The sequence below is a fragment of the Mus caroli genome, chromosome 14 (assembly GCF_900094665.2).
Source record: "Mus caroli chromosome 14, CAROLI_EIJ_v1.1, whole genome shotgun sequence".
Lineage (NCBI taxonomy): Eukaryota > Metazoa > Chordata > Mammalia > Rodentia > Muridae > Mus > Mus caroli.
Window position 1 is genome coordinate 54937618 of NC_034583.1, and position 25825 is coordinate 54963442.

Consider the following 25825-nt stretch of genomic DNA (forward strand, 5'->3'; position numbering starts at 1 on the left):
GGTCCCCTGTTACTGTCACCAAGCACAACTTACAGGTGGTTCTGCAGCTACAGCAGGAGTGACATGTAGGATAGATAGCCTGAGGTAGGAGGAGAGGTCCCTTCTACCACCTGATGTTGAGTACTGCCCCAGGAACCTTCCTTGGTGTGTGAGAGACCTGATTTCGGGTGGCCTAGCCACTGTAGCGGCAGAGACAATGATTAATACCTCGCCTGACTCCAGTTCTGACAAACCATCCTGAAGGAGTCGATTTCAGAGTGATGCAGACCCCAAGGGGATAGGCTGGAGCTGGCGGCTTGGAGTGAATTCTCGGATCCCTCCTGTTGCCTTGAAGTTGGAGCAACTGCTTGTATCGGCGACACCAGCCAGCAAGGGAACAATGTGGTTTGCTGGTGAGGAACTCGCTAACCTATTGCAAAGGGGCAATGGTTGGTGTCTAAGCTCCCAGTTGCCATGTGCAAGGTTCCTGTGTCCTGGATAAGTGGGTCTTCAGGTTGGCCAGGGGTGTTCCAGGGCCTGGTCAGACCTTGGAGCCCCTTGAAGAGTGTTTGCTTTTGTGCTTGCTCTGCTTCCAGGCTGGCTGTTTGTAGGTGCTCTGAGGAGAAAAGTAGGTGCCTCCTCTGCAGAGCTCAGTTTTCACCCAGATGGCCTGTTCTGTCACAAACGGGTCACAGGAATTCAGGGTCTTCCCTAATCTCCACTCAGCCTCTGTTCAGCAAGTTTCCAGTGGCTCCCTGGGGATGTATGGCCCCTGATTGACCCATGGTCTCTAGAAACAACAACAGTAACTACAGGGATGGAACCTAGGGACAGACATTCATGGCACTGATGACAGAGAAGGGAGGTAGACCTGGGGCATCCGAACTCTCTTGTTTCCCCTCCCTCTCTTCCCTTCCTTTTTCTACGTTAACTTCCTCATTCCTGCTCTGTCTTCCTCCCTCCCTCCCTCCCTCCCTCCCTCCCTCCCTTCCTTCCTTCCTTCCTTCCTTCCTTCCTCCTTTCCCTTCCTTCCTCCTTTCCCTTCCTTCCCTTTCCCTTTCCACTCCACTTTGACTTTGTGACAGTTTGGATTGCAAAATGCTTTCACTTTACAGTTGTGTTGTGTGAAATCACTCCACACATGTCACCGTATTTAGAATTTTGAGTTCTGATCTTTTCCTGGGCTGGCAAAGTGCAGTTCCACCCACTCTCTATGCTGGGCAGTGGGCAGTGAGCTACAGCGCACAGTCAACCACAGCCACCAGAGAAACAACCTGAGTTCTGTAATGCATTACACTGCCAGGCTGCGAGCTGCAGTGGTCAGGTGTATCTGGTGCATTTTGGTTTATGATACTTTCGGAGACAAGGAGATGGACTTGCATTGTTAAGTGTTGAGCATCTCTACAATGGCATAGGGATCTGCCATGCACTGAGACCCTGGTTCCTGCCAGGACAGACCCTCCTTTGGCAAGATGCACATGGAAGCACACACTTCCTTGAGGCCTCTAGCTGCAAGTTAAACTCACTAGTACTCACACATATGTCCCGGGTCTTCCTTGGTTGCATATAGATGGGAATCCCTTGCTTGGCCCTTTGAAGTCTTGCAAAAAGCCAAGGTCTGGCAATAGTGGGCCAACTCTATGACCTGTAGGTAGGGTGGAGCCCGAGTCCCAGGCACTGAAGAGATGGCACCCTAAGAGCTTCTTGGTCTCCAGAGCTAGGAGATGGCCAAGCACTGGGTCCTAGAGACAGACAGTTCCTAGATGAGGAACTTTGAGACCCTGGGTACTTTGAGGAGGCTGAAGACCAAGCTGGGGTCCCAGCCTCTCTGTGAATGAGCCAGATGGGTTCCTAGAGGTGGGCTCCCAAGCAAAGCATTTACTAGGCTTTGTGCAGGCTTGTCATCACTAAGACCACTCAGTTTGCACCACTGTCCACACAGATATCAAGATGGTCTCCCCTCCAGAGCTAGTTTGGTTCAAAAGGACAGGCCTTCTAGGATGAGACTGTTGTCGGGCCAGTTCCTCTTGATGGCCTAATAGTCCGGAGCAATTTATTCCAGGTAGGGGGCCCAGAGGTGCAAAAGTATCCCACAGTAATCTTGCTCTAAGCCATGTGGAGTCATCTTCCAGGCCAGTCTCTAGGGTTGGGTTCAAACATTTCGTTCAAGAGCGAGTGGCGCTGTATGGGGTGGGGGTGGTAAGCCTCACTCGCACCTTCCTAATGTTTTCTTACCTGCGGGGCCCTTTGCTGTCCTTGGACGTAGAGTTATGAGTTCCCAAGCTCTGACCTGTGCTGTAGGCAGGGGGCTGTGGACTTGTCCCTGGCAGAGCTGGAAGCACTGCCTCCTTCTCTCTCTGCAGCTCCACTCTCCCTCTCAACCCTACTGTAGAGCTCTCCATGAACTCGACTGCATTCCTGCACAGTACTCTCTTCTCCTGTCCTGTCTGTCTCTCCCGTAGGTCGCGTCTGTCCCTTTCCTCTCTCCTGAGAGTTGGGCAGATTCCTATTCTGTCAAATCTTTCTCTGACTCGTCACTTTTTCTGCCACTCAATTAGACATCATTTTCCTTTGACAAACTAACTTCACCTTCTTTGGGGTGACAGGTGTGTACTAAGGGTGTGTCTGTATTCCAACCAGAGGGATTAAAGGTGTGTGTCAAGGGCTGAACCGCACCTTAACTAGAAACATGTTCAAATATCCTGTAACACAAACAAACACACACACAATGTTGCTAAGATCTTTCTTAGAATTATGTTAAATCTAGTGTGGAGACATGGCATGATATAAGAGTACTCAGTGCTCTTGAAAAAGCCTACACTAAATCTGAAGCTGAGCCACCTGCAACTGCCTATTCCAAGGGGATCTGATGCGCTCCTGGCCTCCATGGTACCCTACTCTCATGTGTGCACACATGCACACACACACACACACACACACACACACATGTACACAATTAAAAATAATAAATCTTAAGAAAAAGAATTACATTAAGTCTTCAGATCAGTGTGGGCGGAGGAGGTTACCATCTAAGTCGTACACATGACTGTGGTATGGGTATGTCTTTGGTTTCTCTGAACATCTTTTACCTTCATTATACAAATCTTGCACGCCTTATTAGATTTATATCTAATCATTTCATTTTGGAGTATATAAATGGAATTTTTATTTTGAATTTTCAGCTGTCCATAAGTTAGCTACAGAAACAGCATTGATTTCTGTCTGTTCACCTTGTTCTTAAGGTGTTTCCACGTCCGTTCTACACGTGCCTCTGTGCCGGCTGTTAGATCTTCAGCCTAAGCCTCTGCCAGCTAGAGATGGGTTTACTCCCTCTGCGATCTGTTTGTATCTTCTGTTTATAGTTCACTGTCTTGAGCTGGTGACCTGGCTGCTCCTTCCAGCATGAAGTGGGATGAGGGTGAGGATGAGGGTGAGAGAGGACACCATTTGCAAACATTCAGCCTTTACCATTATGTGTGGTGTTATGGTGTGGGTTTATTAGTGTCCTGCATCTTCATAAGATTCTGGAAGTTTTGTTCCAGGTTTTGCTTGCTGTGTGTTTTTATTATGAATAGTTGTTGGAGTCTGTCAAAGACATTTTCTGCCTGGGTTAATGTGCTGTGTGAGTTTTGCTAATGACAGAATTTGCATTCATCGAATTTGAAAAATGGAACCAGCCTTCCATGTTATGATAAACTCCATCTGGCTCTGGCTTTGGTGTACCATATATATATACGGATGTATATGTATATATAATATATGTAATATATATGGTATGTGACAATATATTATAAGGCTATATAAGATAATATATTATTGGATTTGACTTGTATACTAGTCTCATCTGTATCGCTATGATTATGCACTTTAACCAAAAGCAACTTAGGGGAGGAATAAGTTTATTGGCTTACACTTCCAGGTCACAGTCCATTACTGAGGGAAGTGAAGATAGGAACTTAGGCAGAAACTTGAAGCAGAAGTCATGGAGGAATGCTGCTAGCTGCTCCTGGATAGCTGGTCTTCTTATACAGCCCGGCACCACCTGCCTAGGGAATACTTCCACCTACAGTGGCCTACACTAATTAACAACCAAGGCAATCCCCATAGCCATGGGAGCTAAAGTCAGGGGGAGGTGCACACCTAGCCAGCAGCCACCTACCTGGTGCACTCCCTTGTTTTCATAGAGACTTTACAATCCAGGCTTTCATAGCCCTTTGTGGGGGTGGGGGCAAGATGGTGTGCATTCATTACTTAGCTTCTCCTGGGGGCCCTACTCTAGAACAGGCATCTTATAGAGAGGAAACCAGGCCTCAGAGGATAGGCAGATTGTAATGATCAGAACAACGTAGACTGTGCTCAAGAGAAAGAGACAAATGGTCTGCCTGAGAGCTGTGCAGGTCTGGACCCAGAGTCAGACTGCCCGGGTGTGGCGTGGTATTCCATTCAGCTATTTGTGCAGCTGGGTAAACTGAGGAGCACGCCTTTGCCTCAGAGCCCCAGTTGGCAATCTGTGAGGTGAGGGGCTGCTGCAGACCCCTTGTTGCGAGGATTAAGTGACTTCATGCTTTCCACTCACCAACTCAAGATGATTGCTCAGAACCTTTCCGCACACTCAAATGCAGGTTACCATGTGTAAAGTGTGTGCCATACTTTGAACACCGTGAAGCCACACTTGAGAAAACAATGACATAAAGTGCTGGCACGAGTTCAGACCTTCTCTTGTGTGTAAACCTAGGGTAGGGTAGGATAACACTAGGGGTTGGGGTGAGGGTGCAGCCTAGGGAAGAGATCCGCTTAGCGGCCACGCAGCCCTTCCGTGTTCAGACAACTGCAATCTCCTGGCTCTTACACTGATCTTTGCGAGATCTGGTACTCCTAGAGGAGACACAGCGTGACAGGAGCGTGACATAAGAAGAGGAGATAGTAAATCCAGGAACAGCCCGGTGGGCGTCTTCTCTCCTGGGCTGCCTTCCTGGTCCAGCTTTCTAGAACCTGCAGGGGTAGGGGAGAACTTGGCACTCACCATGCCTTCAGTTGGAACCCCGGTACAAATTGACCAACATGCACTGCAGCTAGCAGGTGGCCCCTGCAACCAGCACTGCCGCATAGGAGGGAGCAGGCCCTAAGGTATGAGATCACCGGTGTGGCGCCTCCTTTTTGCGATGCTTAGGGTCTGGCGCCACCTTGTGGTTACGGGAGGAAGACACCTGCACAGGAGATAGGCAGTCCAAAAAGCTGACTGGGGATCTGTCTCTGATCTCAAGGCTTGGAACGCCTCAAGGACTCAGGGGAAAGATGTGGCATCCTGTCACCGGCTCATTCACTAAACCTCCTGGGACTGATAGGGAGGTAAAATCTATGCAGCACAGTGAAGAATGTGGCATCCCATCTGCTCTGGGAGATGGCCTGATCCATGTCTCCAAGAGCCATCAGGGCCCTGCACACTAGAGGAAGTGTCTGGCCCCGTGCTGAGAGGGGCACTTTCCAAGGCAGATTCAGAACACTGTTGTATAGATTTAGGGACCCCTACACACACACACACACACACACACACACACACACACACACTTTCCCAGAATGATGGAGACAAATCAGTTTAGACTCTTGTCTTGGCCTCCTGGTCTATCAAGTGAGCTAGGCTATGTCTGTATCCAGAACTAGTTTATTACAAGCCAGCAAACAAACATCCCTCTGTTACTAACTGGAGACCAAGACTAAAAGATGGAAGAGAGAGTAGCCACAGTACTCAGGAAACGGAGCATGAGAAGTTCAAGCTTATTTTGTCTACGTAGCAAGTTCAAGACCAGCCTGAGATATATGAGACCCTGTTTCAAAAATTTAGAGCTGGGGAAGGGAGGGCCACATTTGCCCAGTGAGTGTTTGGAAGTCCCAAGCTCCACTCTCTTTGCTCTCATCCCAGGGCAGAGGCCGTGAGGCCGTGGGGTGCTGATTAACAGAAGGTGTGACATCCAAGCCTAGGTCCCTTGACCCAGGGGACAGGTTCTGGCTTTCCTCCCTCCTCCCTGGACAGAGGGGGTTTCTTTCTGCACCTTGGTACAGGAGGAGTGAAGCGAATGCTGGCATTGTTACCCGTGGTGGCCAGACTTTCTCTGGTAGTCACGGATACAGCACGTGGACCACTTCTGAGAGCAGAGAGGCAGAACTGTGGTCTGAGCGTAGTTGAGCGAGGGGGGTCACGGGCCTCTCTGGTGTGGGCCACTGCACCTGAGTCGGGCTGAGTTTGAGCCAGGGAATACTTCTGGTTGATGAGATACGCAGTTACCACTGCTCCGCCAGACACACAGCTGCTCTGTTTCCTGAAGCATCACTCAGAGTTGGCTGCTTCATCCCCTCCCACCACTAGGAAGACAGTGGCTCCTCCCAGGGTCCTCCCCTGCCATTAAGGTGTTGTGAGTCTGTGGTCCTGCCTGGAGTCCTCAGCCCTGGAGAGAGAACAGGCCTTCCCAGCCTGCTTCTTCCACAGGCACTGACCCCTGCAGGGAGATGTATCAGGGTGCCGTCAGCTCCTGTGCTCCAAGGGGAGGCAAGAAAGACAGATGAGGAAGAGGGTCTGGGAGAACAGGACTGCTGTTGAGATACTGGAGATGAGGTGAGGCCCTAAGACCCGAGGAGGGCTGGGGGGATTATTCTGAGCACTGGGAAACTGGCTTCAGAGGGGAGAAGCTGCCTGTACTCTAGAACCTTCCAAGAACACTCTGGCTGCCTTGTGAGGAAGAGTTCTCATGGGGCAGGAGTGGGCAGCGTGCGCCAGTGAGGAGGGGCCGATGTCAATGCTGTGGAGAGGGCCGAGAGAATTGTCCAGCAGACTCGAGTGGGCAGTGCCTGAGGGCCACTGAGCCTTGTGAGCGTTGTCAGCCCTGTGTCCTGTCTGTATGTTTCCAGCTCAGGAATATGTGTCACTGTGTACATGGGTCCATTCTTGATCCTGACCTACAGAGTTGTGCTTCTGACCCTTGTGTTTGGACAGGACCCGACCCAAACAAGTCTGCCTATATCCTGGCCCCTTCCTACATCCTGGATCCCACCCATAGCTGGACTATTGCTTACATCACTTGGAGACACAGCTCCGCATATTTCTGGTGGCAGTGAGGCTCACACAGAAAGAGAGCCTTCTACACATGTGCGCTCAGTACTCACTGTGTGAGGCCTCCTCACTGCAGAGGAGGGCCTGGTACACTGAGCCAACATCCACATCACACAGTTCTCAGTGCCGACCTGCTAACCTAGGCTCCCCAACTAGACCTGCTTCGTTGGGCTCTTGTGGCTCCCCACAGAGTCTAGATGTCTTCTTGAGAGAGAGGGGTCAGTAGATTTGTGACTGCCTTGGCACATAGCCTCCCTGGTGGTCTCTAGGTCTCCTTGATGTCTATCAGGTATATCTCGGCCTTGTTGGCCAGTGACCTGGAGCCAGTGCTCGACTCTCCTCTTCATTCAGCCATATGAGCCTGTGCAGGGGCGAGAGGTAGCCTTTCAGAGGCCCAACTGGTCCCTACAGGAGCATGCTACGCCCTCCCCATGTGGGTATGGCCAGCCAATGAGTGTCACTTCAGAGCATCACAAGCCAGTCTCTTTCCTCTTTAGAGCAACAGGAGTGCCAACTCTACTGGACTGTCTCCTACCTCCACCCTAATCCTGTCCCCCAGCTCATCTGAAATGCTTATTTGATGGGCCTGGAGCCTCATTTGATCAATGCTTTCATTTCCTCTATGTATAAGTGGAAGCCAGGATGGGAAGAACTGGTTTGGGGTCCCTCATTGGGCCAGCTCCCTCCAAGGGCTGGAACTTCATGCCTCACCACATTATCCTTTTGAGCCCAAATCCCATCCAAGACCCTGGGGGCTTCTGAAGGAAGTTGGGGGAATGCCAATACAGGAAGCTTGGGCATTAGGGGGCTGGTTGTGGTCCTTCTATACCCTCCCCAAGCCCTACTCACACATGTGTTCTGTCCCATGTCTCCCCACAGGTATATCCGCACCATGTACCTGGGGATTCAGAGCCAGCGGCAGAAGGAACACCAGCGGCGCTTCTACTGGGCTATGATGTACGAATATGCAGATGTCAACATGCTGCGCCTCCTGGAGACCTTTCTGGAGAGCGCCCCCCAACTGGTGCTACAGCTCTGCATAATGATCCAGAAGAACAGTGCAGAGACGCTGCCCTGTGAGTGCCTGCCCGCCACTGCCCCTGCGAGGCCGCCCCCCCCCCCACAGCGGCCTCGTCGCCACCCCCCCGCCCCGCCCTGCGGCCTCATTTGCCTACATGGCCTAGGGGTCCTGGCTCTAAGTTCAGATGTCCAGACCCAGCTCTCTTGACATCCCTGCTCCTGGGCCACTATGTTCATAAGAGCAGGGTTTCCATGTGTCCCTGGGCAGCAGAGCCAGTCTGCCTCTAGCAGATCCAGCCTGCCCTTAGTGGTTCAGGGTCCTGGTCCACCTAATCCAGTATGAGACCTCCTTGGCTTGCCCAGGGCCCTGGTGTTTCTACATCTGTGAAATGGGGATGATCAGGTCTAAAGATGGCATGTGCCCATGAGACTGAATTGTGCCAGGTTTTACTTCTGGTTTGGAGCATTTTAAACTCTGGGCTCTTGCTTCCAGTACACATAGATGCCTCAGCTCACTTGCAAAGACAGGCGGAAGTGGTTGTTGCTCTGATGAACACATACTAAGGGACCCTGTACTTCGCAGTGTGGCCTCAGGTAGTCTCCACGGGGCCTCAGAAGCCACAGAGCACTGCCTAGGCATTCAGGCTTTGTGGTAGGAAGGCTCTTGGGGTCTGGGATGCCAAGGTTATACTGCATTGGTCTTGCTTAAGAGCTAATGGGTAGCCTGGCCTACAGTGCACCTATTAGGGAGTCAGGATGCACCAGAACAGACTCTAGGTTGAGAGGGGACCTGAGATAGCCCATGAGGGAGAAACGGGATGTTTAGCCTGGGGAGACTTGGGATGTGTGAATACTAACATTTGAAGGAACATGGAAGAAAAAAATGTCATCAATGGCAGTGCACACACCCAGGGAACTGTCACATTTTCAATGGGCGGGGAATGGCAAATATTCCATCCAGCCATGGAAAGACTGTCTCTAGAGATAGTGGGTGTCTTGTTGCTAGGTGTATTCAGGCAGAGACACTGCTAAAGGAACCAGACCCAAGGAGGTCCTACCTTCTGAGGTTTGCAGGAGTACCCATGATCTGGGAGAGCAAGACAGCTGCTGGAGAGGGGCCTCCTTTCTTGTCTCGGCTCTCTGGCCAGTGGGCCTCTGGTCTCCAGGGCTATCATGATACCTCTAGACCCTGCAGTCCCTATGCTGTGCCTTGTCATTTGTCATTTTTTTTTCTGTAGATCCACTTGCTAAAGGACTCCAAGCTTCCTACATGAGCTTGGCCTACTGGCACTGACTCTGGCTGGCTGGAGTGTGTGTGTGTGTGTGTGTGTGTGTGTGTGTGTGTGTGTGTGGGGCGTGGGGAGGTAGCTCCTCCTCTCTCTGTGCCATTCACACTGAGGGTATTTAGAGAGATGCTAAGGCTGTTCTGACCTCCTTGCTGGTGCAAGTTTCCTGATGTCTTGGCAGCCATTCTGGGTTCAGGGGGGTTTGGAAAGCAGCCTAGGGTACTGGGAAAGGCGGAGAGCAGCACACAACCCGAGCTCCGCCATGTAGACTTAGGATGTGGAATGATTCATTTCCCAGCCATGTTTCTTTATCTCTAAGGTGGAAGTAAGAATTGCATTGCGTGTTGTGAAAGTTTGTTGAGCTGTACACAAATCTCTACAGCACATCGCCTAGCATCATAGACTGGCATGATTCTGGAAGCTCTTTGACACACGCAAACACACTGCTGAGGCCTGAACTAACTGTGGGACTAGAGGGATCTCCCTAAAGGTGGAGGTCAGAGAAAGCCTTTACAGACGTAGCCTGGGTTTCAACAACAAGAGGAGAGGCACAGAAATTGGCTTCCAAGCTTTGGAAAGTCCAGAGGCCCTGAGGTAGGAAAAGCTTTCTCCATGAGAGACCATGGTGGTGATGACCAGAAAGTTAGAATACACAGTGCAGTTAGAACTCAGCAGTGGAGCAAGGGGAGCAGGGTGGAAGGCAGCATCCAGAGGAAGAGCCTAATGCCTGTCCCCCCAGAAATACACAAGCATCGTGTGCCAGGAACTGTGATTTCAGCAATTATGTAGTTGAATATTTCCAGGTAGAGCTGAGGAAGACAGAACCTTCCTAGGGGTCGGCAGTTGCACATATCCAGTATGGTACAAGCCCCTTGTGTCTGAGCTGTGTGTGCCCTTCCACCCTCTCAGTCAGCTAGTGGGAAAGACTGGAAGTCCTTGGGTGGGAAAGGTGTTTGAAATGGTATTGTAGCATGAAGGTAATGACCTATGACCCCAGAATGGGACTAGATGGCATGGCATGGCGGTCCTGCTCAGGGAACACCTCAGAGGCTTGCCTTTCCTCAGGAAAGGGACTTCCCAAGAAACTCCAGATAGATTTTGCTTTTTGCTTATTGTAATTTTTGGTTTGTTGAGACAGGGTGTCGCTATGTAGCTCTGGCTGACTGGGAACTTACTAGGTAGATCAGTCTGACCGTGAGCTTGCTGTGGTCCTCCTTTTCCTACTCTGCCTCAGTTCTGCCATAGCGAGCATGTGGCCTGCCTGGCTAGACTTTGCTGTCGTAAGTGACATGCTATCATACTTGGCAGGAGTGCTGGAACTCGCACAGAGGTGGGAGATGCCGACCACTGAAGCGATTGAGTCCACTCCCCTTGCTTTAGACATGGGAAGAGCAAGCACAGAAAATGAAGTTGCCCAAGGTCATGTATCAGAGGGCACATAAACAATGGACTTTTCTGTCTCTTGCTGCCCCTAAAAAATTGTTGTGGCACGTAGGGTACCCTACACACACTATGCCTTCCCCAGGGGGTTACCCCTCCACACACACACACACACACCCCACATCCCACAGACAGTAGCAGGAGGATGGTTCAGCAGGCCAAGGTGCTTCATGTGCAAGCCTGGTGACCTGTGTCCCATCACAGAGGGACACCTAGAGGGACTCCACAAGCTGTCCTTTGTTCTACATATGTGTGTTGCGGCAGGCACACAGACACAGACACACAGGTAACTCCAGACCAATATATAACAGAATGAGATAAGAAAGGCAAAAGACTCTAAGAAAACATGAAATCACACACCAAACCATTGATTTTCCTTTAAGCATCTGGTCTCAGAGACATTTCAGTGTCTTTCTGTCTTAACTGTTAACCTCCCTACTTGTTTGTTCTTCCAATTTTAAGTCATGGGGCTCTGCTCACATCAAAACCCCGGGGAGGCGGCTCAGTGGGCGAGAGGGCTTGCTGTGCAGGCATGAGGACCGGGACTCCATCTCTAGATCAGCATGGCCACATGTGGCCATAACATCAGGGGCAGAGGTGTGGAGACAGGAGGGTCACTGAGCTCACTGGCCTCCAGGTTCAGCGAGAGACCTTGTCCCAAGTGGATGAAATGGAGCATAATGGGGGCAGGATACCCGATGTCCTCCTATGGTCTCCGGGTGCACATACCACACATGTACAAACTGCAGAAATCTGACCCTTAGCTTCACCTTGGCTTAACATACAGCACAAGCTCGGCTGGCCTCCGACTCACCCAGAAAGGCAAGCACTCCCTCCCTCTGCTCTGTCCTGTTAGGCTGAAATGCCCAGCCTTTCTCCTCAGCTGGCAGCCCACCCCGTGAGTTGGCCTTTCCTCCCCTGGTGGGGACACAGAGTGCTACACAAGAAGCCTCCGTTTCCCCTTCTCTGTCTCCCTAGCTGAACTTCTCCTTAGTGGAGGTTGAAGCCCCTTTGTGCTGGTCTACAGGAGGAGACAGGCAGGAGCCCAGCTCTTGGCTACTGCATCCATGAAACCTGCACTTCGTTGCTGTCCTCCTCCAGTTCTTTCTTCCTATATAAGAAGCGTTCTTCGGATTCTGTCTGGTCTGGTTCACACAGGCGCTGGCTCAAACCCTCTTTAAATCCAGGACAAAGAAAGTGTGTTGGTATAATAAAACAGCCGAGGCTGGAAATGCACAATAAAGGTTTATTTGGGGAGGCCTGATGTCTAGGAATATGGTGCTAACACACGGAGAAGGTGTTCTTGTGATGTCACACAGCTGAAGGGATTATAACATGGGCTAGGCTGGCTCTCTCTTCATTATAAACCCTCTCATGATCTCATGGGGGCTTCTCAACCTCATGACCTCATCCAGCCCAGATGACCTCCAGAGGTTCCACTTCCCAAGGCTATTAATACATACAGGTGGAGATGGAGTTTCCAATATGAATTCAAACCATTTCACCGCCCCCCCTTGATTAACATATCGTGACATCGGAAAGTGACAGTGACTTGGCCATGGGAGCTGAAGGTCACAGGTCTAAGCTATAGACCAGATCTATAAGTTTTCTCCTTTGGCTCCTTGGAAGCAATGCATATAATTTGTTATTGAAACAACCATCTCATTGCACTGAGCCATCACTCGCCGTGCTGAGTTGTGATTGCGTCTGTGCCAGCGCTGCCTGACAGGCCTCCAGTGGAGTGATACCCTTCTCTCCGACTCCTCAGCACCAGTCTGCCATTCCCAGGAAACACGGCAGTATCACAGACAAGTGTCACATAAGTCTGCCATGGAGAGTCTCAACTCCCTGACTGCCCATTGCATCCTGTCTTGGTCTCGGCTAATTGCAGAGAGAGATGTAAGGTTCTGTTGTCCCCTCTGGCCACCTTAATATATCACCCAAATGGAGAGACACAGCAAAGGCCAGACATGGCCACTATTGTGTCCTCAGGATGGCCTCTCTCCCACACCTTTCCCATTCTTTTTGGAGGCCATCCCATGAGGATTCTGCTTGTCCACACACAGGATCCCCTGGCCCTGAAACCCCGGCTCTCCACCCTTCTAGCTCCAAACACCTTTTTGTCCAAAGTCACAATGGAATCTCTGTCTCTGCTGCCACACAGAATGTACAGGAGTTTGAAAGTGACATCTCCTGTGTGCCCTGCCCCAGTGTAGCCCTTTCAGCTCTGGTTACCCCTGACAACTGAGGGGAAGGGGGGACACTGAAAGAAAACTCACAAGAAAAAGCAAACTGAATTCATCTTGTTAAAATCAGTGCGTGTGAACTGGCCTTTGGCTATTTCAGAGTGTTTGTGTGTAAGACACTGCAAAGTCTCACCAGCCCAGGAGTCAAGGTGGCTCCTGTGGGAAGGTGTGGAGGGTAGCAGGGTCAGAAACCTGGGCCTCAACTACATCTCCTCATTGCTTCCTTTGGGAAGTAACTATCAACCTCCCGCTGTATACCTGGCATGGTGTAAGACCCAGGGACATTAAGAATCAAAACAGCCTCCCCACTCCATCCCCTCATGAAGTCCAAGTGTCATATAAACAGGTGACAAGCAAATATTTAACTTCTGTTTTAGAGAGTGTTGTGTGTAACGAAGTCAGGGAGGGATGGGAAAGGCAGCAGTGCTTCTTGCAGCCTTCAGTGGAGTTGTGAAAGTCGCTTCATGAGGTCAGTAGGTCACCTTGAGGCCAAGAAGTACAAGGGAGAGAATATGGAAAAAGGTGTCACAGAATTTAGAAGGATCCAGGGCTGAGTCCTGAGATCAAGCGTGCTTGCAGAATCTTTAATGACATTTAAACTTAACAGCAAAGGCCAAAAAAAAAAAAAAAAATGGGGCCGCCTCAGTCTATGTCCCTGGCACCCCAGGGCTCTCATGAGGTAGGTGGGAAGCTGTGCTTGCACAGATCAGCTCTGTGGTGAGAGTCTGCAGAGAGAAGGCATGAAATATTGCTGCTGAAGTCCACTGGACTAGCCACTGGGAAGGGCGCCAGGTAGACTCTCAGCTCTCCTTTGGGCATCAGCCACGGGAAGGAGGGCAGCAGGGACTCCCAGAGTGTCTCTGCACTCTGGCCATCGTTGATGCTAAGGAAAAGGAAGTGAGGAAGTCTTCAAGGGGTGGGGCGGGGGTGCTACTCAACTGTGAGGCCAGATGCACACATCAGATGCAGGAATTCTGAGCCCGTGCAGCACAGTCCTGGGGAGAACTGCAGAGTCCTGAGCTTCTGGGGAGTCTTTCCACCCCGAAGATTCCGAGGGAACATCTCAGTGTCCCGGGCCCAGGGCTTCCCGCTGCCAAGCACTCGGAGCTGGATCTTACTCATCTCTTGGGTGGGCTGGAGGCTGTCACCTAGAAGAAAGGTTCTGTCCCCTGTGAGCACTGACCTTGCTTAGCACCAGTCCTCATGGAGCTGTGGCCCTTGGGTCCTTCCGCCACTCCCTCAGTGGTCCTTTGTGAGCTACAGCCAACCCTTCCTATCCCCAGGAGTTTGGGGAGGAGTGGGTGACACTTCAGCTCCTGATACCAATGAAGTGGCCAGTGCAATGGCTGATGTTAACACTATGCCATCAAAAGCTTGCCTGATTCTTCCAGGACTCCTGGTGTCAAGGACTTAGGTCCCAGAGCAAAAACAGTTCTCAGTATTCAGCCTCTCTCTAAGCCGTGTTCCTACTTTCTGTATCAGGAATAACGTTCTCTGCAGTTATCTGCTCATGGGGGATGCCAAGGGGATAAAGACTTCCGAGGACTGGACTCAGGGTACCATGATGGGCACAGCAGAGAGGTCTCTGCTTTCTGAGGGCTCACATTCCAGTGGATACAGGCAAGAATAAATAGGTACATGAATATGATTTCAAGAACATAAGGAATATATATATATATATATATATATATATGTATAATATGAAGACAACATATGCTCATACTCTTTATAAGCATTCTCTATATATATTTAGTTTGTATATTTATGCATGCTATATATATGTGTGTGTTGTATATAGAAATTATATATATACATATATATACACATACATATATATATATATATATATATATATATGTACACACAGCTATATAAAAGCAAAGATTCATTATTCATTGCATATTCAAAGCCTGTATTTTTATCCCTGGCTCACAAATGATAAATTGAGTCTTTGTAGCTTCATTGCCCAAGATTATAAGGCTATACACTCAAGCTAGATATCATGTGGCAGAGCCCGTGTTCCTTCCAGGACATTTCTTAGACCCCATTCAAATGTTACCATGTTTTGGAGCCACGGGGTATTGGGCAGTTGAGTTCTTTGCTCAGTCTAAGGGGTTTCTTAGACTGGGCAGGGAGGGCAGATGAAGAGGGCCTGCATGATGTGTTTCAGCCAGCCAGATCCCGGTACCCGCAAGCCCTGTGCCATGCAGCTGAGCGACTGACCTTTGTTTTAGAGTCTCTGAGGCAGAGGCTTGCCTTTATCCAGCTGGCTGCAGAGATGGTGTTTTGATATTCCTGATGACATTTTGGGAGGAAGGATCCAGGGAAATGTGCATCTGGCTCTTCTGCGAGTCCTTTAAATGCTGTTATTTGACCTTCAAGCTCCTTGTGGGGAGAGTGCTCCCTCCCTGAGGTGCGCCATGCCCCCAGAGTGGCCCTTTGAGCAACTCACTGAGCCCCAGTGCCCAGAAGAGCACCATGGGTGTCTCCCACCTCCTCCAGCTTTGTGGTAACCAGAGGAGAAAGGCAATGGAGGGTGTGTGGCTAAGACAGGGCCATGGCTATCTCCCAGGAACTTTATTGGTTTTTTGCCTGTTTGGCTTGAGGCAGCTTGAAGATGGAAGGGTTTATTCTGGCTCACAGTTTAAGGGCACACAGTCTGTCGCGGTGGGGAAGGTACGGCGGCAGAAGCATGCGGCACTGCGTCTGCCAACAGGAAGTAGAGATGAATACTGATGATCAACTCATTTTCTCCTTTTTGTTCAGTCTGGGACCCCAGCCCATAAAATGGTGCTGCTCATACTTAGCCTGGGCCTTCCCATGTCAATTAACCACAACTAGAAGCTCTCTCACAGACATGTGCACTGGCCTGCTTCCTCGGTGATATTGAGTTTCATCAAGTTGATAAACAAGATGATTACCAGGATAAGAAAGAAAAGAAAAAGAAAGAAAGAAAGACCACTTGACATGGTAGTGTACGCCTTTAATCTCAGCACTTGGGAGGCAGAGGCAAGTGGTGTGCATAGTGAGTTCCAGGACAGCCAGAACTATGTATACACTCTGTCCCAAAAACAAACAAACAAACAAACTTACCATCAGAGGAACCTGCCACTTTTTATCAGAGCCAAGAGACAATCTGTCCTGTCCCAATGTCTCTGTATCCACACCCATGGATCTCTTTCAGGGTAGCCACCTATCTATGGTGCCAGGTTCCATTTATTTGACTTTACAGAACATGGAAAGGTATGAGAAAGTGCTAGCATCATAACCTCAGTGTGATTAGGTCTAGGGGCAGATGATTCATCTCTAGGGACTGCCTTGTTCAGTGCAGGATGCTTGGAGATCTCCCATTCTCCAATACCTGTACACTGAGTTGTTAAAACCAAAATGTCCCCAGACATTACCTTGACATCTGATGTGGGACAAAATCACCCCATCTGGGGATAACTGTCTGGCTATTAGTGAATGATGGTAGATGTTGGCTGAATATGATTAGCCGAGGTGTCTGCCTCCTAACCTTGAACCTATAGCTGACATGTTCTATGTGCAGAATGGGTTTCGCTGGTGCTGTGAAGAGTTTTGACTAAGAAGATGGATCTGATCATCTGGTTATCCCAGATAGGAAGGAGGCAGGTCAGAGGGACAGAGAGGATGCATCAGTGAAAGCTGAAAGAAAGTCATAAAGATGCCACAATGCTGAATTTGAAAACAGAGAAAGGGGACAGCAGCCAAGGGATGTGGGCAGCTCCAGAAACTGAGAGGCAAAGGAAGCAGATTCTCTCTGGGGCCTCCAGCTGGCACTCAGTCCTGCCAACGCTTCGGAAATCAGACCCTGACCTCCAGAACTGAGCCGTGATGAATGTGGTTGCTCTCTGCCAGGACACATGTGGTCCTTTGTTCCAGCAGCCACTGGAAACTGAAGCAGTGGGAGAGGTAGACTTAAGTGAGCAATTAAGACAACCGTGCCCACTAGCCTTGAAAAATTCCAGGTGTCCGTTCATGGCACCCCTTGGCCAGGGAATCAGCAGCTTTCTTACCAGAGCCTGCGTTTCTGGCATTGCTTAGGAAACAGTGTGTGTGAGGCATTTGCTCAGGAACCATGTTGGGCAGCTACTGGGCTGGCACAGCGCCTATAGGAATGGATAAGACAGCTTTTCTCTCCTCAGAAGTAAAAGCCAAGCGTTGGGTGTATGACCCAGCAAGTCAAGTTTGATTTCTGGCACTTATATATATATATATAAAAAAAGCCAGGCATGACAGTGCATACCTGTAACCTCAGCACCAAGGAGGCAGAATTGGGAGGATCCCTGGAGCTCACTGGCTTGCCAGTCTGGCTGAATAGGAGATTCAGGCTTAATGAAAGAGCCTGTGTAAAAACCGAGGTAGAAAATGACTGAAAGATGCCCTACGTCAATTACTAGACTCTACACGCATGTATACATCCATGTATGTGCATCTGTATCTGTGAACATGTACACATACACACAAACATACATGCTCATGCACACACACACACACACACACACACACACACACACACACACACACACACAGATCCAAAATCAATTCTGTCTAAAGGAGAGTCATAGTTCAAGGATGGAGTGGGGCAGTCTCCAGAAAGTGGTTTTGAAGTAGAAGCAATGGAGGAATAATGTTTGGGGCTGAGACAAGGCCGGAAGTGGTTTCTACTGTGCATCCCAGAGTATGTGAGGGATGTCCAAGGAGGAGGCAAAGACCAGGCTGAGCTTTTAGGATGGGTAGGAAGTAGGCAAGCAAAGAAAGCAGGGGAAATGTATCTAAGCTGAGGCAGCAGCAAGACCTCAAGACAGCATGGCACCTACACGTGGCTTATGTGTCTGTTTACGTGCCTGACGTGGGCATCCAGTTTTCCTCTGTGCTGGGTGCTAAGCTAAGCCAGTCCTGAAAATTTTACTCCACTCTTAACAATAGTAACCTCAAGGAGAGCTGTCAATCACCAGAGACTTCTTATAGTTGAGGAGGTGGGCATGTGTAGAGATTGCATATTGTATAGATGCATCACCTGTCAATTACAACACCTATGGCCTATAGGATAGAGTAGAATAGAAGGTGGGATATTCAGGAGGCAGAAAGGATTCTGGGAGAGTGTGAGGTGCAAGAGATTTGCCCTGGAAGATGTGATCAGATGAATGCATGGTACCTGGGACAGGTAACCAACCACATAGGAGAGTATAGATTACAATAAATGGGTCATTTTAAGTTATGATCTAGCCAGAGAAGAGCCTAGGTATATGATCAAGGTATTTGTAAAGATATATTTTGAGTCTGAGTCTTATATCTGGAAGCATGGGGCTCAGAGGAAGAATCAGGCCCAACTTGTACAGGCACAAGCCCAGCATCTCTTTGAGGAAAGAGGCAGCTCTGGGCTGGTTCTGGTGCTTATGTCGGAAGCAAGCATGCTGCCTTCCTGCCTCAGAGAGCAGGTTGACTCACCAAGTCCTGAATCTATCCCATTGGGGGAAAGAAACTACAATGCTCTTTGAATTATAGCTTAAGGCAAATGAGACTTTAGAGTTGGGTGTCCTGGGCTTGTATCCTCCTACCCAATAGCTTACTAGTTTAACTGTTTTAAGGAATATATTTTATTATGATCCAAGCATGGTGAGACAGCACATTAGAAGGCAAACTGCCTCTAAAAATGGTTCCAGGGGCCAGGGAGATGGCTCGGTTGGTAAAATGCTTCCTGTTGAAGCTTGAGGACTTGAGTTTACCTGGCACTCATGTGAGAACATGTCAGTTCGTGCGTGTGGTCCCAGTGTTGGAGAGACAGATGGGAGGGCCTTTGGGGCTTGCTGGTCAGCCAACCAGGCCAACTGGTGTGCTCCAGGCTCATTGAGAGACTGTCTTAGAAAAATAATAGTAAGCAATTGAGGAAGACATCTGAAAGCAAACTCTGGTTTCCACACACATGTGTACACACATGAACATACATGAACACACATACACACCAAAAAGAAAGAATTTGTAACTCACAGATCCAGAAAGAGAAGGTCATTGTGCTCTTGGGATTGAAGTACAAGGTGCCTTGTTCTGACCAGGAGGCAGCAACAAAGCGGGGCAAGAAAGGAGAAGGGCTGCCAAGAGCCCTTATTGTGGCTTCCACAGGAACAGCAGGCATATAGGCAGGCAGAACAGCTCAGAGTTGGCTGACATGAATCATATGCACTCCCCAAGTCAAAAGTGATGTCTCTGTCCCTGGCCTGGGGCAATGGGGGCAGGAGGCTAGTGGACTGGAGGGTAAGAGCTCCTGGAAGAGGTGGCTTTCTCTGCTGAGATTTGTACCTGGAAGCACTGCTCACAAAGTCTGCTATCTCCACGGACGAGGCCAGAAATGTTGAAGCATCAGATCAAAGACTTGCTGAGCCCAGAAAGCATGGGCAGTTCCTTTCCCTCCCTGAGCCTGAGATCTGGGAAGTGGAGACACCAATAAGGACTTAGAGATTATCTTTTAGAATGAGGGAAATAACGCAGGGCTTGGCATAGCACGCAATGCATTGGAAGCCTTCAGTACAGGCTTGCACCCTTCTCTTTCTCTCTTCTAAGAGCTTCTTCCTGAAATACAAAGGCACAGGCGGGTGGCTTCTCTGGAGGACCCCTTCCCACCGTTAAGACAAGTCAGATATTGTGGAGGCTGAGTGGATCAAATCCCTTCCTTGGGGTACACACAGAAGAATCTGAAGCTAGCTGTAGACTTACATGTTAAAAAAGAAAGAGAGAGAGAGAGAGAGAGAGAGAGAGAGAGAGAGAGAGAGAGAGAGAGAGAGAGAGAGAGGCAGGCACCCAGGCAGAGGAAGATTTGCACATAATTCTAGAGAAATCCCTCAGAATTGGGTTCTGCCCTCAGGAGCTAACCTTTACTCACAAGCAAAGCAGCAAAGAAGATTTAGCAATTTTGTATGACAAGGTGGAGAATAAATGGGGGAAGAGGAAAGTGTTGGGGCAAGGGTGAGGGTCAGGGGAAAGGCTGTAGTTTTGAGTATGGTGTTTGGGGACCATCTCAGTGAGGTGACATTTAGCCACAAATGTATAAATACATGGGAGGGCCTCAAACAGAGACAGTGCCTTGGGGTGCAGGGATCCTGCAGGGGTTGGCATGGGTGGACTCTAGACCGGACAAGGGGACTTATGAAGGCTTCCATATCTGGGCCCCCTGAAGATGGACTGCTGAGATGTGTGGCTGGGAGCTGGTGGTGCATGCATAACTCTGAGGCGGCCCACACTGAGTGGAACCTTGAAGGTCCATCTGAAGATCACAGGGGTAATAGAGGATTGTGGCCCACCATGCAGTGGTTTGAAAGCCTGGGTACCTCTGTGGCTTTGATGGCATATGATTAACTTCTCCTGGCTGCCTGTGAGCTGTGGGTCTCCAGGGAGCAGCTGCTGGCTATTCTGGAATGTTTGTGGGAACAAGAACAAATTCAGGGAGACCATTTGTGGGAGGTGCATTCTAAAAGTCCAGGCAAGAAAGACAGAGCAGAAGTGTCAGATTCTCCAAGTGCAGACTCTCAGAGAGAACCTCACTGGGTGGGGGTTCAACTCTGCAGGCCAAACAGCCAGTGTTCACAGAGATGACCAGGCAGCTGAGGTGGGATAGCCAAACTAAAAGACACTAATACATAAACACGAATGTTGGATCATTATTTTATGGGTGAAGTTGGTGGGACAGAATTCTGTCTAGTGACCAGGGAGTGCAGTGCTTCTAGAGATAGATCTGGCTTATCCCCAAGTGGAACTATCCTTATTTACATATACGTCCACCAAGATTTCCAAGAAGGATGGTCGGTCCTGATGGTAGGGGTGCTGGCTGGGATTGTGGGTCGTGATTGGTGGGGTGCTGACTAGGCCCTCTGGACATCTGGGAGATCCCTGGTTAGTAGCATGTACCAGTGTCTGTGCTGAGTTTGTATCCATGTGGTAATTTTAAGCCTTGGGCATAACAGCCACCATTATACAAATAAAAAATTGTTGTATCTACGCTGACCCTGACTCAGTGGGGGAGACCCAGCCCCTGGCTCCAGTGTTGGTTCTCTGGCTTACCAGCTGTGACACTGGCGGAGTCACTCCACATCTGAGCATATCCCATGATGCTTCTTTCCTCTACCTCAAGTGTCTGAGGAGGAGATGGGTTTGGAGCTCTCTTACCTCTGTCAGCTGGGTTCTTAGTGACTTGGTGGGGCATAACCACCTTGTCCTTTTCTGGACCTTTCCCCAAAAGACACTAAGCTTTTTTTTTTAATGCAGGGAAATGAAGGAATTTTGAGAGACAAAGTGAGATTGCTCAGGGAGGAAATTCAGTGTACGGCAAGTACAAACAAGGACTGGCTGAGTAGGCGGTGGATGCGTGCAAAGGCTCTTCATCGGCAGGAGAGCCAGTGATGAGAGGTGGCCAGTGTCCTTGGCCTGCAGAGGGTCAAATGGTCAGTTAAGGATAAGGCTTGGCCTTGGGAATCTCAGAGTCTCAGCCTGTTGGGGTACAAATGCCAGACATATGAACCAGGGGTGCAGTGTCAGTGTAGCTGGGACCACGGCAGTCTCTGCTGCGGCCATGCTTTCCTCATTGGTGAAACAGGGGCAGCAACCCCAGGATGAAAGGTTGCCATCAAGACTGCAGGCAGCAGGAGGAGTGAGAGAAGCTAGCTGTGGGGCATGACAGAGGACAGAGCCCACCCAATGCCACCAAATCTCAGAGCCAGCCCTCAGTCACCTGCAGCCCACAGTTGATCACCTGGGAGGTCTCACAGCTGGAAACAGGATGGGAAGTAAGGCTATCTCTCACAAGGGCAAAGGGCAAGAATCAAGTGAGACACTGATAGACTAGGATCTGGGGTCCCAGGCAAGAAACAAGTGAGACACTGATAGACTAGGATCTGGGGTCCCAGGCAAGAAACAAGTGAGACACTGATAGACTAGGATCTGGGGTCCCGGCAGCTGACCTCTGAGAACTACTGTGTCTTGATCATGGCTCCACATTAGCAGGAAAGAGCTGGAGAAAGAGGAGAAAAATGGGGTGTGTGTATGTGGGGGTCCCTTCTCCAACCATGATCCTTGCTCTGCCCTCAATACCCCTTCACCTCATTTCAGAATGTTTTTCTAGTATTGTGGTTCCCCGTGGGATCAGGCTAAGGCACTCAGCAAAATACAGAGGAGGGAAGCTGATGGCAAGTTGAAGCTCTGCAGTACACCCCTCATCCATTCAGAAGCTCCAGCTGGCCTCCCTAGGTGTTCCCAGGGTTGCAGATGGGTCCCCATGCTAGTGACCACAAGCCAGAGCCAAGCAGAGCCAAGATAAGAGTGGAGAGAGAGACTCATAGCTGCAACAGGTAGAGAGAGCATGGAGCACATGCAAAGCAATGCCCTCTTCAGCCAAAGGGAGGCACAGGATTTTATTTACAGAGCCTCTACACATCTGTTAGAGTCTTAATGTTTCAACCCTCTAATACAGTTCCTCATGCTGTAGTGTCCCCCAATCTAATGCTTCCTAAAGTTTCAACCCTCTAATACTGTAGTAACCCCCACAACCACAAAATCATTCTTGTTGCTACTGCATGACTGTAATGTTGCTACTATTATGACTCATGATGTAAATATCTGATACGCAGTTATGTTATGTTATGTGACACCTGTGAAAGGGTCAGTTGCCGCAAGGGGAAGCAACCCACAGCTTGAGAGCCATTGCATTAAAGGGTGGGCACATTCTTGGGCATTCTCTGTTAGGGAGCACATTCTTGAGTTGGCTTAAAGTCTTATTTCAAGGGAAAAGATGGCAGACTTTTCCTCTCTTTCCTTTTTTTCTTTTATGCATGCTTAGTTCAAAGTCATGGAGTACACACTGGAAAGTGACAGACAGGAATATTTGAGGCATGTGTACAGCTTGTGTCCTAAGATGGTGTGCAGGAGCACACCTGCACCCTGGGCATGCTTAAGTTTCACTATAGAAGTGACCAATAGGAACACCTTTAAGGATTTTATTTCCTCCCAAAGAATTTTAGCTGGATTAAAAAAGAGGGTGGAGAGGGTATTTTAAAGGCGTCTGTCTTAATATAAGAGTTTATTTCCAAAGGTGCCTTCCTCACTGAGTGCTGACAGAGACTACTAGAACATTCTTTCTGACATATTCCAAGTTGTTCCTCTAAGGACTTCTCCTGTGTCCTGGGCTCCCTTTCCAGAGGCGTGTTGAGTTGCCATTCTCTGACTGGTTGGCCCCAGTGGGCATCAGTACTGCCCTCCCTCTGCCTTCAGAGCTCAGCTTCCCCTGATGGCCCAGCTCCCTGCTGCTGCCAGGCAACTCCCACACACCTCCTCTTCTTTCAAACCACCCCTCCCATCTGGACTTCAGTCCGACCTTCCCCAGATGCCTTCTTCATTCAACCACTCTCAAAAAGCTCTACTGGTCCTGAGAACACCAAGCTGGGTCATCCCCCACAGTTGTCCCCATGTGTCACTCACTGCATTGTAGGACTGGTTGGGACTAGCGTGGAACCCTGATGTCAGTGTCCAAAAGCCTTCTCTCTAAGCCTTTGCTGGGGCAGTTACCCACAGGAGTCCGCAGCCTGAACACTCTCCAGCTCATTTGACTGCATTTCGACTAGTTCCATGCAGGAGCCACAAGCTCACTTCCTGCTCTGTATCAGGGCAGGGAGTGAACCATGAAGCTCACCACAGGGAACATGTCATAGCTAAACATGAAGCATTTTAACAGTCTCCGGCCTGATCTCAGGCACACACCAAGTGGCCAAGCTCTGAGTGAGGAGAAACCCCTGAGGTTCCCAGGCCTAGCAAGGGGGTTTCCTGGGGCCTCCCAAGCCTTTTGTGAACTTTTGTTGCTCAGGGGAACATGCTGACCTTTAGGTTGACCTCAGGGAGCCACTGCAAAGCAGCAACCCTGTGCTTCTTCCAGGTAATAGAGCCCATTGTAGTCTCAGAGTAATCTCCTGAATGGACAGTGGCCACAGAGGAATCTGTGAGAGTTGCTGCTTTCTTTGTAGTCTGGGTATTCATCTCCTGAGGATGCTCAAGGGACTTCAAGAGCCTCCCATGGATTCCCACAGAGCTTACATTGTCTTCCACTCCAGCAAGATGCAAATCTTCAAGCCTACTTTTCTACCACTCACTCAGCCCCTGATAAAGACCAGCAATGTCTAGGAGCTTTAGGGCATGGGTCACTTTCAAGATCCAATCCTGTGTCGTCTCCTGCTAGATGCATGATTTGGAACATTTTCTTAAATTTCTTTATTTAAAAAAAAATGAAGTAAGAGAGTGGAGAGGTGGTTCAGTGGTTAAGTACTTGCTACTCTTGGAGGTGACCAGGGTTGGGGGTCCCAACACCCATACTGAATTAATTGTTCATGGCTACCTGTACATGCATTCCAGGGGTTCTGCTGCCCTCTTCTGGCCACTCTAGGTATCTGTAGACACATGGTACACATGTAGACACACACACTCAAATAAATTAAAAATACCTTTTGGAAAATGAAGTCAATAGAAAACTACACCAGTTCCCCAGGATCACCATCACAGAGTGCCACAGGCTGAACAGCTGCCATAGCAAACTCCTCACAGTTTGAGAGACTGGAATTCTGCATCAAGATGCTGATGGATGGCTTCTGAGGCCTCTCTCCTTAGAATTCCAGTGGTACCTTTGCTGAACCTTCATGTGATCCTTCTCTCTGTTTGTGTGTCCCTTCTGTCCTGGTTTGTCATCTCCTTCTGCATCACCTCCATCATCTGGCTGCCCTCAGCTAATCTTGCCATCAAACAATTGAAGTAACAGTTCCATGGGTTGGAGAGTATACAAACTTTATCCAAAGAAAAGATGTAAGTGTGCTCTGGCCAAACCATCCATCAATTAACAACAATATGTCCAGCATTACAACTGAGTTTAGATGCGTTCCATGGGTTGAAAACAGGTCTTATCTGATACCTGTACCATTGATTCTTGAGACCATGGAGGATAAAGATCACTGTCTAGTGAACTTCCAGAGAGAAAACTATTTCCTGTCTAGAGTCTTATGAGCCTGGCTTTTCTCAGCCCTTCTATGAGATGGAATAAGGCCTTTGCCCTCCACTAATTTTGGATGAAAGAGCTGGAAAACTTTTGGTGATGTGCTCACAAAGTAGTGGGATGAGGGTTTAGACATCTCCAGGCCACCCTCTTTTCTCTACAGTCCCTGTTCTGTGTGGGTAAACGGCCATCTTTACACCCCATACTGCTTGCCAGTCCCATTCCCAGGCTCTAGCCAGATGCGTGCCTTTGACTTGGAGGCCTATTTGTACTCCCAAAGAAAAAGCAGGTCATTCCAGGGCCCAAGGAGCCAATAGCTAGGAAGTAGAACAGGTTCTGCCATCGAAGCAGGCCAATGACCTTCATTATGAATGACCTTGAGAACTTTAAAAAAAATCAGCTGTCAGAAGAACAACATGGAGAAGAGACAGAGTTAGCAGGCAGCACCAGGTAGCAGGAAGAGCGCTCTCCTACTTTGCACAGTCACTGGTCTTCAGGATAATCTGGGGATTCCTTTCATTCCAGTACTTGGGTCAGGTGGAAGCAGGTAGATCTCTGTGAGTTTGAGGCTAGTCTGGTCCTCAAAATGAATTCAAGGACAGTTAGGGCTGTTACACAAAGGAAACCCTTTCTTGAAAAAATGAAAGAGAGAGAGACAGACAGAGAGAGACAGAGAGGAGAGAGAGAGAGAGAGAGAGAGAGAGAGAGA

General features: G+C 49.3%; 1 protein-coding gene across 1 annotated transcript in view; it reads left to right on the forward strand.

The window, feature by feature from the left end:
* Positions 1-4783: 4783 nt before the first annotated feature.
* Positions 4784-25825, forward strand: part of LOC110309284 (XK-related protein 6) — a 25137-nt gene continuing 4095 nt past the window's right edge. The window contains exons 1-2 of the mRNA XM_029468956.1: positions 4784-5106; positions 7964-8160. Coding sequence (XP_029324816.1) covers positions 7977-8160 — 184 coding nt within the window. The 5' untranslated portion in view covers positions 4784-5106; positions 7964-7976. The remainder of the gene's footprint in view (positions 5107-7963; positions 8161-25825) is intronic.